The 15,600-nt window shown below is 36.7% G+C and overlaps 1 protein-coding gene across 9 annotated transcripts in view; it reads right to left on the reverse strand.

The window, feature by feature from the left end:
* Klhl13 (kelch like family member 13) overlaps positions 1-15,600 on the reverse strand; it is a 196,922-nt gene that overhangs the window by 78,454 nt on the left and 102,868 nt on the right. For all 9 annotated transcript variants that reach the window (XM_087902656.1, XM_085684959.2, XM_048450376.3 and 6 more), the window contains one exon: positions 15,346-15,417. In XM_087902656.1, coding sequence (XP_087758782.1) covers positions 15,346-15,395 — 50 coding nt within the window. In that variant the 5' untranslated portion in view covers positions 15,396-15,417. The remainder of the gene's footprint in view (positions 1-15,345; positions 15,418-15,600) is intronic.

A 15,600-nucleotide genomic window follows, 5' to 3' on the forward strand; every position in this document is an offset into this window, starting at 1 on the left:
TCAATAAGCATCTACTTTGTACCAGGGACTGACTGTGCTTAGGCTGCTACATCAACCCAATAAATTCAGGTCCCCACTTTCAATGTGAGAATGGTCTAAGGGACATGAGATGTGAAGTAAATGCAGTAGTCTTCAGCTGGAATAAATGAGCAAACCACAGATAGCCTTAACTGTACTAGAGCAGGAAATTGGAGAACGCTTGACAGAGATGACATCGAACCTGAGTATTTATAAATACGCAAGAGCATGTAAAGCATCAAGTCAGAGGGGAGCAGAGAGGGAGGAGGATGCAACACTAGTTAGGGCACAATTCCAACTGGGACCAAATCAGGTCAAAATAAGATAGCAGTATTGGAAGACAGTCAAAGAGATTTTTATGGAATAGAATATACAAGTCTCATTAGCTAATATTTATCACTTACTACGTGCCAAAGAATATTAAAAATGTTTCACCTATTTGATCACTGAATTTACTATATTCTTATAATGTAAATTTTGATAATATCCTTTCCAAAATACAAAACTAAGACAGAATAACAAAGCAATATGGCTAGTGTTACACAGTATATAAATACTGAACCTAGAATTTGGAACAAAGCAGTCTAGCTCCAAAAGTCATATATTCTTAAGTCCCTGGTGTATTATCTCCATATGTGAGGGGATAAAGGAAAGGATGAATCTAGATGACATTCAGTTTATTGATAAAGAAACAGGGAGAGGTAGAAGGGGCTTCTAACAGAGATAGCAACAGTGCCTAAGTTAAGCTGAGGTTCTTCGACTTCAGTTTATTTCTCCGTATCGTACTGCTAGCCAAACAGGTACCATATTATGCACCCACTTTGTCCTCTGTTCAAGAACTTGGCACATTGAGATTCTTGGAATTCTTGATAAGTCTGACTTTTCACCTTAGGATGAGAGCTCCAAAGGCAAAAATCATGTCTTTGTTCAACTTTGATGAGCTTAAACTAATGTTCAATATGTACTCATTAAAACTAAATTCCCTTGAGCACAGGAACAGCGTTTCTTGAAGTTTCCATTTCCCAGTCATCTGTGACTCGTCCCCATTTGTCATCTCAGAGGAAACTTTATTGTTTACTTTTGTTTTAAATCAATACTAAAACTGAACACTCATTTTAAAACAAAATGTCCTATGATTGTGACTAGAAAATGCATACAATTTACCTTCGATAAAAACAATTCATCAAAAGAGATAGATGGCTCCTATAACAGGTAATATTTGTGATCAACCTAATATCATTGCACACAGTACCACACACACCACACTACTGGTTAGGCATCTTTGTTGATAGTCGTTTATTTTTTGAGCTAACATTCATATGAAATAAAATTAATGACTTCAGTGAACATTTTAGAGGCATCTAGTGTATTCAGAATGTTGTGGAGTCATTTCACCAAAATTGCTGCAAAATAAGTTTATTCCCCCAGATAAAATTTATAACCATGAAAGACTTGCTTCCCATCACCCCTTTCTACATTTTGGCTATAGTGAATAGGGATGTCCTGCACATGAGCATACATTGGTTTGAGAATGAGTTTTCAATTCTTCCAGAGATATACCTATAAATGGTATTTCTAATTCATAAGGTAACACTACAATGACCTGTAACACCAAGGGCTGGCTTGTTGGGGTATCTGTTCCTGCCCAGTACCCCACAGCCAGCAAGTCCCAGAGAAAATCAATCACACGGAGATCTCTATAAGTTATAAAGATGATTGGCCCATTAGGTCAGGCTACTTATTAGCTCTTATAACTTATGTTACCCCATTATCATTATCTATGTTAGCCACACGGCTTAGTACCTTTCTCAGCTGGGCAGGTTACATCCTGTCTCTTCGGTGGGCTGCGCAGGAGTGGCTGAGGGAGCTTCTGCTTCCAGAATACTCCCAGTCTCTTTGCTCCACTTCTACTTCCTGTCTGGCTTTCCCACCTATCCTGCCTGCCTGGCCAATCAGCGTTTTATTAAAATAAGATTGACAGAATACAGACAATTCTCCCACACCATTTCCCTCTTTTTTTTTAAACAAAGGAAAATACCCATAGTCCATTTGTTGGGAATGTGGGCGAAGTATTTCAGGCTACTTCCTGCTGGTTGGGGGCACTGCTAATCTTATGGGGACCTAAAGAAAATTTAGAGTTATAATCAAGTCCTGACTGGAGTATCCTGGGAGTCTTGATCATCTCAGGCAGCAGTCTTGAATCTGTTCTGGATGTAGAATTCTGTCATCTGGGCCATCTGGTCCTACCGGGGATTTCTCAGGTGGTCTTCCTTTATCGAACCTGATTTTTCTTAACTCAGAATGAATCCACAGCTTCTCATTTTCTGTGGAAACAAAAGCAAAATCTCTTCTCCAAAGTAACATACTTTTTGACTTCAGTTTTGAAGCCAAAGTATTTTCAAAATACCTATCTTGGGTTAGTTCAGCAGCATTTATAAACAAAAGTCTTTTAGCAGCTGTTTCTCCTTCCTCAGCATTCAAACAATTCAAAGAGAGCATAATAGCATACAGTATCAAGATTCTCTGTGCATTTTCCATCTTTATGCAGCTTTATTTCAACCTCTATTTCTTTTATTTTTACTTTTAACTTTGGGCTTTTTGAGACAGGTTCTCTGTATACATCTTTATCCTGGAATAACTCTGTAGACCAGACTGTCCTTGAACTCACAGAGATCCCTCTGTCTCTGCCTGCCCAGCACTGGGCTCAAAGGTGTATGCTACCACACCTTGAACTCACAGAGATCCTTCTGTCTCTACCTCCCAGGCATTGGATTTAAAGGTGTGTGCTATCACACCTTGAAGTCACAGAGGTCAATGTACCTCTGCTCCTTGAAGTCACAGAGGTCAATATGCCTCTGCCTCCCAGGCATTGGGATTAAAGGTGTGTACCACCACACCCAACTATTCCCTTTTTTCTTTTTTACTTCTAAGAACTTTAACCTTTAGGCTGCATATATTTTCAACACATAGTAAACCATTTAGAGGTTTTCCTCATCTTTGAATCTCTCTTTACTGTATATCTCTCTTTTTCTGACTACATGAGTTGTTAAAGAGAATATTAGTGTCATGGCTTTGATAGCTGAATCCAGCCCATTCCTTAGCTTTCCAACCTCATGGTGGAGGTACCATTGGAGCCATTTTTCTTGCCACAACTCTGTGGTGCTTCAAGGTCCTTGCCAGCAAGCAAGCTGCAGCATTCTGCTCACAGACCACACTCAGTCAGACTGCCTGCCTGAAAGAGTCAGAGTTTGCCCTGGCAGGACGGCCGGCATTTTAAAACAGCACAGCTTTTTTCCTGCTAGGGCTGAAAACCGAAAAGCATGCATTCAGCTTTTCACCAACACTGTTTAAGTGTTTCGTGGCAGGACCTCTTAAAAGAGCTGCAGGGTTTTGCAGCTAAAGTTGAGTCAGGAAGCCTCTCTTAGATGAGAGCCTTGTTTGCCTCTAGCAAGCAAAGTAGACCCGAGAAATTGCTGTAGGCATTCGCATTCCATGCACCCGGCTCCACGCCAGCAATCTGGGCTTCTTATCAATTTAAAGTTTGAGAATAGGTTGAGATCGTTTCGGCCCCAAGACCTCTAATCATTCGCTTTACCATATAAAACTGTGTTCACCTACCAAGAAAACATGCTGTACTCTATTCTTTTCCAAGCTTTCTCAAGCTTTCTGTGGATTCAGTTATCCACGTGGGCGCCATATATAACAAGAAGAGCTGGCTTGTTGGGGTATCTGTTCCCACCCGGCACCCCACAACTGGCAAGTCCCAGAGAAAATCAATCACACAGAGATCTCTATAAGTTATAAAGCTGATTGGCCCATTAGGTCAGGCTACTTATTAGCTCTTATAACTTATGTTACCCCATTATCCTTATCTACATTAGCACATGGCTCAGTACCTTTTCCGGGGGGGGGGGCAGCTTACATCTTCCTCTCCGGTGGTCTGGGCAGAACTGGCAGAGGAAGCTTCCTGCTTTCCAGAATACTCCCAGTCTCTTTGCTCAACCTCTACTTCCTGTCTGGCTTTTCCGCCTATCCTGCCTGCCTGTCCAATCAGCGTTTTATTAAAATATGATTGACAGAATACAGACAATTCTCCCACACCAATGACCATTAAAAGACTGAACCTCTTGGATAGGTTTTGGGTAGACTTTTTTGTGTTTTTGTATGTTTCAAAGAAGCACTGTCATGGAAAATTTTCACAACAAAATGTGTTTCTATACATATAACATGCAAAGAAAAAATTATTCCCATTATGCATATAAAACATAAATTTCAAATTATTTCATTGTATTTATAGAATACTTCTTTTGCATAAAATTTATTATTCTATAACAGCAACAAATAATTTGAACACATAACTAATGTTGTCTCCATATACAATCAAATGATACATCACTAAGTTCATTACAACCATTCCTTAATATTACCATAACCCTCACTGCATAGAACTGTTTTTTTTAAATTCAATTTTTATTTACTGAATCATGATGACTTCAAAAAATAAAACAGAAAAAAACCACAGATTACCCACTTCACCATTATGTATATTATAAAGACTTCTTTGTTTCTTCTAATAAAGGAGGGTTTGAAGTATCCATGTAAACAATGCAGAAATACATCCTTGAGCATGCCAGAGCATTGCACTAGTAATGCCCTGGTCTGAAGGAGGTAATGGTATCTGTCCTAGTCTTGATTTAAACAATAACAACCATTAAGTGATAAGTGTGATACAGCATGATTTTCTTTTTCTAGCAATCATTAAAATAAATACTCTATTCAAATTGTGCTTTGTATATCCAGTACAAAACACAGCACCCTCTAGAAATCTCTGACCTAATAGGATCTTATCCTCAGATATTGAATTGCCCCCCCCAAAAAGTTTAAAACTTATCTTCAAACTAGCAATACTAACAATGCATGGATTCCCCCCTCTCTCTGTGTCTCTGTCTATCTCTGTCTCTGTCTCTCTCTCTCTCTCTCTCTCTCTCTCTCTCTCTCTCTTACACACACACACGGGGGGGGGTGCTAAAGAAAGCTTTCTGACAAATGTCCTTAACATCCCCTGAGAAAAGTTAAGTCTGGTGGGCACTGTATATAAAACCAAGCTATAGGCAAATACTAAAGGAAGGATACACATTCATTTAAATTTGTAATAATTTCCACTTAAGAGAATGCAGTCATCCTTTCATTTAACAGGATACTTTGGTTCAAATAATAATCACTACTTTAAACTGTATGCTCCATTTCTTTCTATATATAACCAAGCATGTCATCCTCTAGAATATTCTTCGTCTAATGGCAAGTATAATTTAATTCTTAAGACATACAGACTATCATAAAAATCTTTGCATTTATCCTTCTTCTGAAGTAAAATGATATTTAAAGCACTTTAGGATGCAAGTATCCATTAATACATACAAGTAGTATAAAATTGATAAGCTACATTAAAAGTTAAATTTTCTATGTGAAGATTGTATTGCCAATGATTCACACAACTTAAGTTTGTTCAAAAACAAACACAAATCTGTCCACAAACAAAGTATTTTGAAAATCATCCCAAGAGAATAAAATGATTATAAAATAAATATAAGAGTTAATATGATAATATATGTAAAGTGCCTAGCATAAGTTCCATGAACATCACAGCCATTTAGCAGATAACAGATTAGATCCTTCAAGATCAAGTGGCTCTCCATGTAACTAAACCATGGATCTTGAGGCCATAATTAAATTTTATTTATCAGGTTTACTTTAGTTTGATTTTTCTCACCTATTTTAGCACCCAGTACATTCAACCCCATCTAATAATTCTCTGTATTTTTAATAAGTTTTATTGGGTTATAGGCATCATTGAGTGTACAACAAGGCTTTTAAAATAAATGGTAACTAAAATATTAAGCACATAAAAGGGGAAACCATCTATGTAATAAACAAAATATCATCTTGCCTCTTTATAGCACCCTATTAGTTGCAGACACCTTTATATTTTGTGATTTCATTCATTTGTCATCTATGGTGCCAACAATGGAAGTTGAGACCCATGGAAGTCAAACGATAATTTATTTCTTGTAATTTATTTGGTATCAGAATCTGAGCTGATCTGAACTTAGCTGACAGTGAATCCTGACTTGACCTGGCATGAGGCTAGCCACATGCTTCTCTCAGTGTATGGGGTCCCTAAATCACACCTAGAGACATCACAGTAGCTGATAGGGACACATCATAGCAAACCCTTCCAGGCCTCCTATTATATAGAAGACAGGATATGAATCTTATTAGCTTTCAGAAACCCAAAATGAATTTAGATTTCGAAACAAACCTCAAGTCAAGCATTTTAAACAATGTATATAGATCCGCAAGCATTCATTTCCACGGTTTCACCGAATCAGTAGGTTTTAGGGAGCCACCAAGTAAATATAATTTCAGAAAAAGGCTAGACAATCTTTATAAACACTAAAATTAGATTTCCCAGGAAATATCAAATGGTACATTTTTATACTGTACTACAGACCTTCGTTAACTGGCATGGCAGAGTATTACCACTGAAAAGCATCCTATTGGATGACTGCATTTCAAAGATGACTCTAGGAATCCTTTGTATTCTGAGCAAGACTGGTGTTATGGGACATGAATGAGAAATGACCCTATGACTCCTGTAGACTGTAGATATATTTATGAAGCAAGAGCTAGTGGTCATTTGTAAGCCAACTGACAGCAGACTTTCAGGTTGAACACTGAAATTGTCATTACAGTACAAATTAGAAGGATGCACAAGGCTGAACCAAGTGTCACTGAAGTGTCGTTGATGTTGAAAGAATTGGTTAGATTGAATGAACAGGAATGTAGAAACTCAGAGGTTTCCTAACTGTCAATACCGGGAAAGCTTAAAAGTAGCCACCTTGCCCCAGAAGAACTTTATACTTATTTAAGGCTCTATAATCACTAGTGGCTAATTCTAAGACAGGGTTGGGGCTAGTGTCCAAGAGGATGGGGGTTTGAGGCTTAATTCATTTACTTTTTTGGAAGGTTAGTTGAGCAATCTACGTGCAAACCATAGCTATAGGTATCACAGTGCACAACAAAATCAATAACAGAAGAAAAGCAAAATGAGAAATTATGACATCTGAAACTAGTAACACTTCAAACCTAAAAATTAGTATTAAGAACTTATCTTTACCATGTAATAGTTTAGAACATTTATCTATTTTGTGTACTACAAGATTTAATTGGCATGTGAACATTTTAATGATATTAACTAGGAGATACAGGTACAATATGCAGTATAACAAAACAGTGTTTCTATTATTAAATATTCACTACATGCAGTAATTTAACTGTCTTAGATATATTCTATTTAATCCACACATATGTATGCATGTATGTATGTATATTGTATGTATGTATGTATATATACACATAGATGTACACATATACACATATCCTATACAGTGTGATATTAGTTTAGAGATGAAACAGAATTAGAGAAGTGAAGGCACCTCCCATACTTTACACAGCTAGTAGGAAGTAGGACTTGAGTTGAATGTGGTAATAGCCCCTGCTCCTAATCAATCACTACAACAGACCCCATTCTATTACTATAATTGGGTGACATACAAAAGTGCACCAAAGACTAGAATGAACATACATTGAAGCCTTAATAAAGACTGTCTTAGGCTACTTTGTAGGCCTTGAATATATACGTTTTCCTTTTCCCTGTGTTACATAATATAGTAATAATAAACAATAAATATGTGTTACATAATGCACTCTACCATTCCAAATGATAGAAAGTGAGAATAATAAACTTTTAGCCTGAGATTCAGGAAAAAAAAGCTTAGACATGCTATATGAAGTTATCAACACTCAGACAAAGATGAACAGGATGGCTGCGGACGAGACTGCACAGGATGAATGTGCAGAATATGATCTGAATTATGAATAACGTAAGACATGTAGAAAAAGAGAGGTCTGGCAGCATTTTTTTCTCCTTAGGACAAAAAATTTTGTCCTGGAAAATTTCTCTAGATGATAAAACATGAAACATTCCTAAAATGTACATGCCATTTGTATACAAATATACAGCTTTTCAGTGATGGGAAAATAAAATAATTTGAGTCTATTGTAGGATCTTATGGCAATAATAGAAAATAACCAAAATTCACAAGATTTCTAAATCAAAATGAGCCAACTGTATGAAAAGTGAATGGTCTCAGTATCCCTCCTCTAGGAGAATTCTCTACTTATAATCAAATGCACAAATAAATCTTCATCTGGTTCAGAAACATAATTCATAAAAAAGTAATAGGCCAAATCTTTGTTAAGTAACAACTGTATTAAATCCATTTACTATAAAGTTAATAAAATATGTTTGTATTTAGACTCACTATGTATGAGCTTAAATATATATAGGTATATTTATACATAGGTATGATTCTGAATTTTAACTCAAGAGGGGCTAATATTGCCAGCCTTCATATTTTACAGATGTGCACACTTTGAAGATAATAAATGCTGACTATTTTAAACATCACAGGACTTCATTCCTAGTCCTGTGTTCATCTGACATCATACACTATTACAAAATGATTGTCAACATAGATGTTTCATGCATTAGAAATTTTCTCATATAAAATTTAAAGGAATAGCAAAACATTTCAATATACTGGCCTTGTGAAAAAGGTTCACAAACATAAGAAAAGTCACAAAGCAAAGCTCTAAATTAGAGAGGAGCAACTAACCACTGCTCCTTAATGGACTGATACAAAAATTAAATCTTATCTATAAGGCAATTAAATTCACAAGCTCTATTTGAAAAGGAAATTAGGAACCTGAAAATTAGAAAATTAATATGAAAATATAAATCTCACTAATACTAAAATTTTGTGAGAATTTATAATTTAGGTAAGTTCCTTAAATTCTATTTCCCTACTGTCTCAGTATGTCAGTAAGGCATCCTGGAACCAGGTTTAACTAGACAAAACACTCTAGTTATGGCAATGAAACAGGGTAGGGGAAGAAGTGACTACATAATATACCAGTTAAAAGAGCTGGGACCCATAGCAAAAATTGTGAAAAATAATTGAAAACAGAATAGACAAACAAACAAACAAAAACCAAATCTGGGACCATTTATAGAATCTAAACTAAATTATGTCATCTCATGTCTTAAAATTGCCAGCATCTAGTTTCTTAATTATAATGATGGTTGACTGTAAGAAATACATGAAAACCATCTTAAACTATCTAACCAAACAAATCACTAGCAACAAATGACTGATCATCAGTACTCCAATTTCTGTATTTATTGAGTACCTGCCCACTACTTACTGAGCACAAACCCCACTATAAATGACATAAAATGCATTTGGTAAGTTATCCATGCTGTGAAACCGTTCAATGAACAATTTCATAGGTATCAACAAGCTCAAATTACTCCAATGTGAAAATAAAAACCATATAATAAATGAATTCAACTATTCAGAAGCCAAGAGACTCTCCTGGACCATCTGGCTGATCAGAGAGCATCAAATATGATGTGCATATTGAAAAATAGGTTGCATCCTGACAGAAACAAGTGCCTTAGTGGCACTGCCATGCTATGAATTTCAAAATTATTCTGAGTAGGGTGTGACTAATCCATTGGCTATTGAGTACTTTCTGACTTAGCCGACATATACCATAGTCCATTCCTGCATCTCCACTGCCATCCATTGTCTTCTTTCACTTCCCACTTTGACTGCAACAGTAGGCAGTTGGTCTCACAAAATCTCCAACCCTCCTTCCCCAAATAACTTACACAAGGCGCCAGTTCTCTTTTTGAAAGCTTCAGTAAGTAGTTTGTGGCACATTCATACCCATATAACACAACACAGTGCAATACAGCAATTGCTTCACACATCCCACTTAACTCGGCTTCTGTCCACCTCTTCCACTCCTCTTTTTTCCCTTGACAGCAAAAATCATTAACTTTTTCCCTTATAGCTCCATGAATATGCTTCAGATTTGCATGCTCTCCTGAACAGCAGTGAAAGATGAAAGTAAACAGCAGGCATTTTCCTAAACTTAAGAGAAAGCTACAGAATCTATCCAATGATCTAGGGAGAATTTATATTTAACCAGCAGTTTTAGTCTTCTAATTAGATCATGGCTTGCAACGTAAGTGCTCTGCCTTACTTCTGAGAATTTAAAAATCATGTTCACATAGGTTCTGTGAGTTGTAGCTGAGATTATTGCTAAATATTTATGCTTTGTGGTTATTTTGTGTGAAATGTTGTTTTTCATTGAATCTTTGAAGCAGCCACTACTAATACAAATAAAAGGTATTGTTATTTCAATTTTTATTTATAAATTACTTTTCTAGTTGTTTATTGATTTTTAAAGAATCTTGTATAACTTGGGGCTAAGGAGATGGCACAGTGGTTAAGAGCATTAGTTGTTCTTCCAGAGGTTCCAAGTTCCATTCCCAGCACCCACAGGGTGGAGTAGTCCCATTAAATACAGTATCTTCTTCTGGTATACAAATGTACATGCAGAAAACACTTGTATCCATAAATAAATAAATCTTTTTTAAAAATCTTACATAATTTTTATAGATATATTAATATATGCACTTCGAAAGTTTATTTGATCTTTTATGGTACGCATTTAAGGTATGCATCATGGTGATTTAGTACATGTAGACATAGTGAAACAATTACTAATAGTCAAGTAAATTAACATTTCTGGCACACTCCATATTTGTCATCATTAGTGAAAGCTCCTAAAATCTACTCTCCTGGCAAATTTTCATCAAATACTGCCATATCAATTAGTATGCTCAAGCTGCGCTTCACATCTCCAGATCTTTGCAAATTACCTATGTATAAATCTGTACCCCATGACCTACTTCACCCCATTTTTCCTTCTCCCTGCCCCTGAGACTGGTTGGTTGTTTTTTTTTCCCTTACATCCCATAGTGAGATTGACATTTGACTCATTTCACTTAGCAAAATGTCTCCTGATTCATCCATGTTGTGGCAAATGGCTGTATCCCTTTTAAAAAGGCTGGACACAATTCTACTGAAATTTTGTATAGAATAAGTCATTTCTTCATTATATATTAAAGGTAATTTTTCATCTCTTGGTTAGAGTGAATGATGCTATGATGAATATGGATGTAAAATATTTCCTTCAACAAGTTGCATGTTTCACTTCCTCATATGCCAAACACGAAGATTTCTGAGTCACATGGTAGCTCTGGATTGCTTTTTGAGGAACCTACATACTGTGTTCTGCACTGGCTTATGACTATATATCTTCACCAGTGTAATACACTGGCTTGCTTATAATATCTACATTCTTTCTAAAACTTATCCTTTGTGTATAAATACTTTCTGACAATCTATCTTCCCATTTTGTTGACTCCTTTGTCATACAAATGTGTGTTGCAAAACTATTTCTTTCTTTTTATTTTATGCATATGAGTATTTTTGCTTGCATGCATACATGTATGTGTGCCACATGAATGCCCAGTGCCCTTGAAGGCTTGAAGAAGGTCTTGGATCCCACAGAACTGGGATCCAACTGTTTGGAAGTCACCATATGGATAATGGCAACCAAACCTGGCCCTTCTGCAAGTGCTTTTAACCACTGAGCCATCTTTCTAGCCCCCCATACGGAAGTTTGTAGTGTGGTTCCAACTAGCTTATTTTTGCTTCTGTTGCCTGAGCTTCTAATGTTACATCAAAATCAATGCCAGTGTAAACAATATCACAGAGGGCTTTTTCTACATTTCCATCTAGGAATTTTATTAGCCCACATCTTAAGTTTAGGTCTTTAATCCATCTGGGGTTTATCTTTGTGACTGGCCCAAGATAAGGGCACAGGTTCATTCCTTTGAATATCAACGTCTACTATTTGCATGATTATTTAGCATTCAAAGTCATTTATTGTGAAGGGCCGCATCCACATGCTCCATTACAAGATGGCGCTGGCATCCGGTTTCACCGCCAGGAGAACGCACATGCGCTCGGTAACTTTCACTGCTGTCCCCGCCTACTCCCGAGGCTTCACCTGGGCTAATGGGCAGCAGGCCAATCCAAGGGTGACACGTCCAAAGCAAGGACTGTTTCCTATATAAAGGAGGGGTTCCCTCATTTAGGGGTCCCCGGCCATGCTAGCTGATGCTCTCTCTCTCTCAGGACGCATTAAAGCTTTTCTGCAGAAGAATCCTAGTGTCCCGCGTGGTTCTTGCTGGCGAGACGATAGTGTGGGACAATTTATTTTTTTTTGTCATGCTGGACTAAACTTATAGGTATATATTATATTAAATAATGGTGGTGATGGCCTTTTCTGCTCCTTCTTAAATTGTTATGTTTTACCATCAATGATGTTGGAATTATTTCAGACAAAATAGTTTTATATAATAAAAGGAAAAATTTGTACCTTTATCTTTTTAAGAGTTCTTTTTTCTTAAACATCTGATTTTTTCAAGTATTTTCAGAATTTTATGTTTTTCTCACAAGATAAATGTATAAGATGCATGTTAGTATGAATAATTTTCATATTTTATAAGTTCTATTCAATATTCTAACTTTCTTAATAAAAGGGGTTAACTTCTTCATACATTCCATAGTGTGCCTGGTTTTATTTAGAATTTAAAATTGTTTCATAATTTGCATATGTATAGAAGTCCCTTTTTTCCTTAGGTTTTGATGAGTCTGAATTGCGTACCATTCTGAAATGAGCTGAGGAGCTGTTCATCATTTTCTAGGTTCTGAATGAGTTTTTTTGTAAACAGAATTACCTTTTTTGGTCCAAGTGCTCATATTTATAACAAGAAAAGCTATAAGCTAGAGAAATGAAGTCACTATGTTATCAGCTAGGGATCCTAACATCAGCTTCCCGAGCTCAAGCAGATTTCCCTCACCTTCCCATTCAGGTACCAGGCCAATGACAGCAACACTGATCTGAGAATTGAACTTACAAAATGGTTTCCTCTTATACAGTAGCATTATTAATTAATCAGATTCAACATAAAATTCAGGCCACGTTCATGCCTTTTATGGTATTTACCAGGATCTGCTCAGTCACCTAGTAAGGGGGCAGAACATGAGAAGTCACAAGAGGTAGTCAGTTACAGAGCTGGGAGCGCAACTGAAGGATCGGATGTGGAGGAGAGGAGGGAGAGTGAAGATCTGAAGTGTGCTACCTGGTTAGCTGACATACTGCTTCTTTGGCAGGTTTAGCTGGTAAGTTCCTAGGGAATGCCAGCTGGAGTGGGGGCTGAGCTAACAGGGTGAACTGGTAGGAAGTTTGGAGCAGATCTGTGTGATCCACTGGAGCGGGAGGCAGTGGGAAGAGGAAGGCTGCAACAGGTGGTCTGCTACAGAGTTGGGGGGAGAGTGGCATATGAGATCTGGAGTGAGGAAGGAGCAGTGATGATCCACAGTGCCTGCTGGTTCCCAGGAATACATGCCGGAGCTGGAGGCTGCGATAAAGAATTGAGTGCGGGGTCAGGGAGGAAGTTTGGAGGGGAAGATCTGTTTGATCCACTGAAAATAGGGGAAGAGGATAGAAGGCCGCAGTAGGTGGTCTGCTATAGGGCTGGGGGGGAGCTGGGGGGATTGATTTGGAGGAGGGAAGGGAAAGGTGACATCTGAACTTACCCTACCTGCTTCTTTGGTGGGAGTCTTCTCTGACTTTTCACCAAAGATGACCACAAATTACTTTTATCATTTTACTAATTTCTGCATTATTGAGCAAATATATCTTATAGTCTCCCAGTACCGATTCGTACCACACCCTTCCAAAGATGATAACAGAGCACATCCTGATATATCAGTATCCTTTAAATGATTACTTAATAAGATTGTTATGTAAAACCCATTACATACTATATATCAAATAGCCATGACTTTATATATGATCCACTTCTGCCTTAACCATTCCCATTTTTTGTCTTACAATTCAACTGTATTTTAAAATATCTCAGAATTCAGAATCACAAATTCATTATGACTCACTTAATGACAGGGATATGTTCTGTGAAATAAATCATTAGGTAAGTTTATCACTGTGTACATACATATAGTAACTCCACACATTTACACAAACTTAGATGGCAGATATTAGAGACATTGTAAAAATATTCCACATGAGGTTAATGTCACTGTAACACAGTATACTATTGTATAGCAAACATTTTTATATGAATAAGATCACAATCTAAAATATTAAAAGTATTTAGCATAAGAACACACAATTCAGTAACTTAGTCATTTATTATCATTATTAATTATATCTTCCACACAACTATAAGGTGAACTTGTATACAACATGCAGAAAAATAGGTTCATTTCTATCACTGTCTTCACAAATACACACCTAATGAACTGTCCTGTGTTGCTAGGGTGACTACACAGGGTTTTTCACCTCCATTATAAACTTACAGGACTCCAGTTATATATGCATCTATTATTAATGGAAATGATGTCCACTGTATGACTGTGCCACATTTTAATAACTAAAGTCCCAAACTGAAATTTCAATAATACTAGCACTTCCAGAGCACTTACTACTTGTAAAGCCTGCTGCCAACTGTGCCTTCCCTCTTTTCCCTCACACACATTACAAACATACACATATCATACTACAGCTTGCAATGGAGGCATTACTGGCCCCACTTCACAGAGGATGAAATTGAAGTTAAGAACAGATAAGAACATTCCTCAAGACTCCTACCATGCATAATAACCAGAACACAGAGAACTCTGTGGGACATGCTATTTCCAAAGCTTCACCCAAACTCTGCAGTCAAACTACAAGGAAGGAGAAACGTTCTTTTACACATGCATAAACAAGTCTGTTTTTCTTTAAACCATTAATTTAAATTCTTAACCTGCCTTGGAGCACTCTAATGGCTCACAGTAATTCCCTGGAAAGCATATAACTGGATTTTTAGTGACAGAAATATCTGTATAATCACAGGGAAGTACTATTTAAAAATATTATTGGGATTTTTACTATGAAGCTATGATTGTATTTATTCACAGATAATGCTTTTAAAACTAAAATTTGAAATCATAATCTCCAGTGACTGTATGCCAGCTGTTCACACTTTGTATCCAGTGTGTTTTCTAGGAACGCTATTTATCATTAGCTCAGAACACAGTGTCAACAACACTCCTTATGTATCTGATCACTTAGCTATTCTCTTATTTACTTATTTAAAAATTAATTCCTATTTTAAGCTAGGCACTGAATAAGTATTTATTGAGGACCTTCTATGCTAAGCATATAAAATAGAGAAATCATACAACTTATAAAGTAAATTGTTTCCATAAATACCGGTTGCGGAGTATCGCAGCAACTAATTCTCCTCTGTGTAGAATATCCATCACCTCTCAGAGCTCAATAGACCTATTCAGGAAGAAAAGAAGACAAAATTCACAATAGTGCTATTTTTAAAATTTAGGAAAGTTTTATAATGTAAATCCATGTATCTGGTGTCCATAATACAACATGTGAAAATTATGAAACTGAATCATATTACAAAGTTCAATAGTCAGAATATATTGATAACCCAATGGCAAATCATTAGAT

Source organism: Myodes glareolus, chromosome X (assembly GCF_982192425.1).
Source record: "Myodes glareolus chromosome X, mMyoGla1.1, whole genome shotgun sequence".
Taxonomy (NCBI): domain Eukaryota; kingdom Metazoa; phylum Chordata; class Mammalia; order Rodentia; family Cricetidae; genus Myodes; species Myodes glareolus.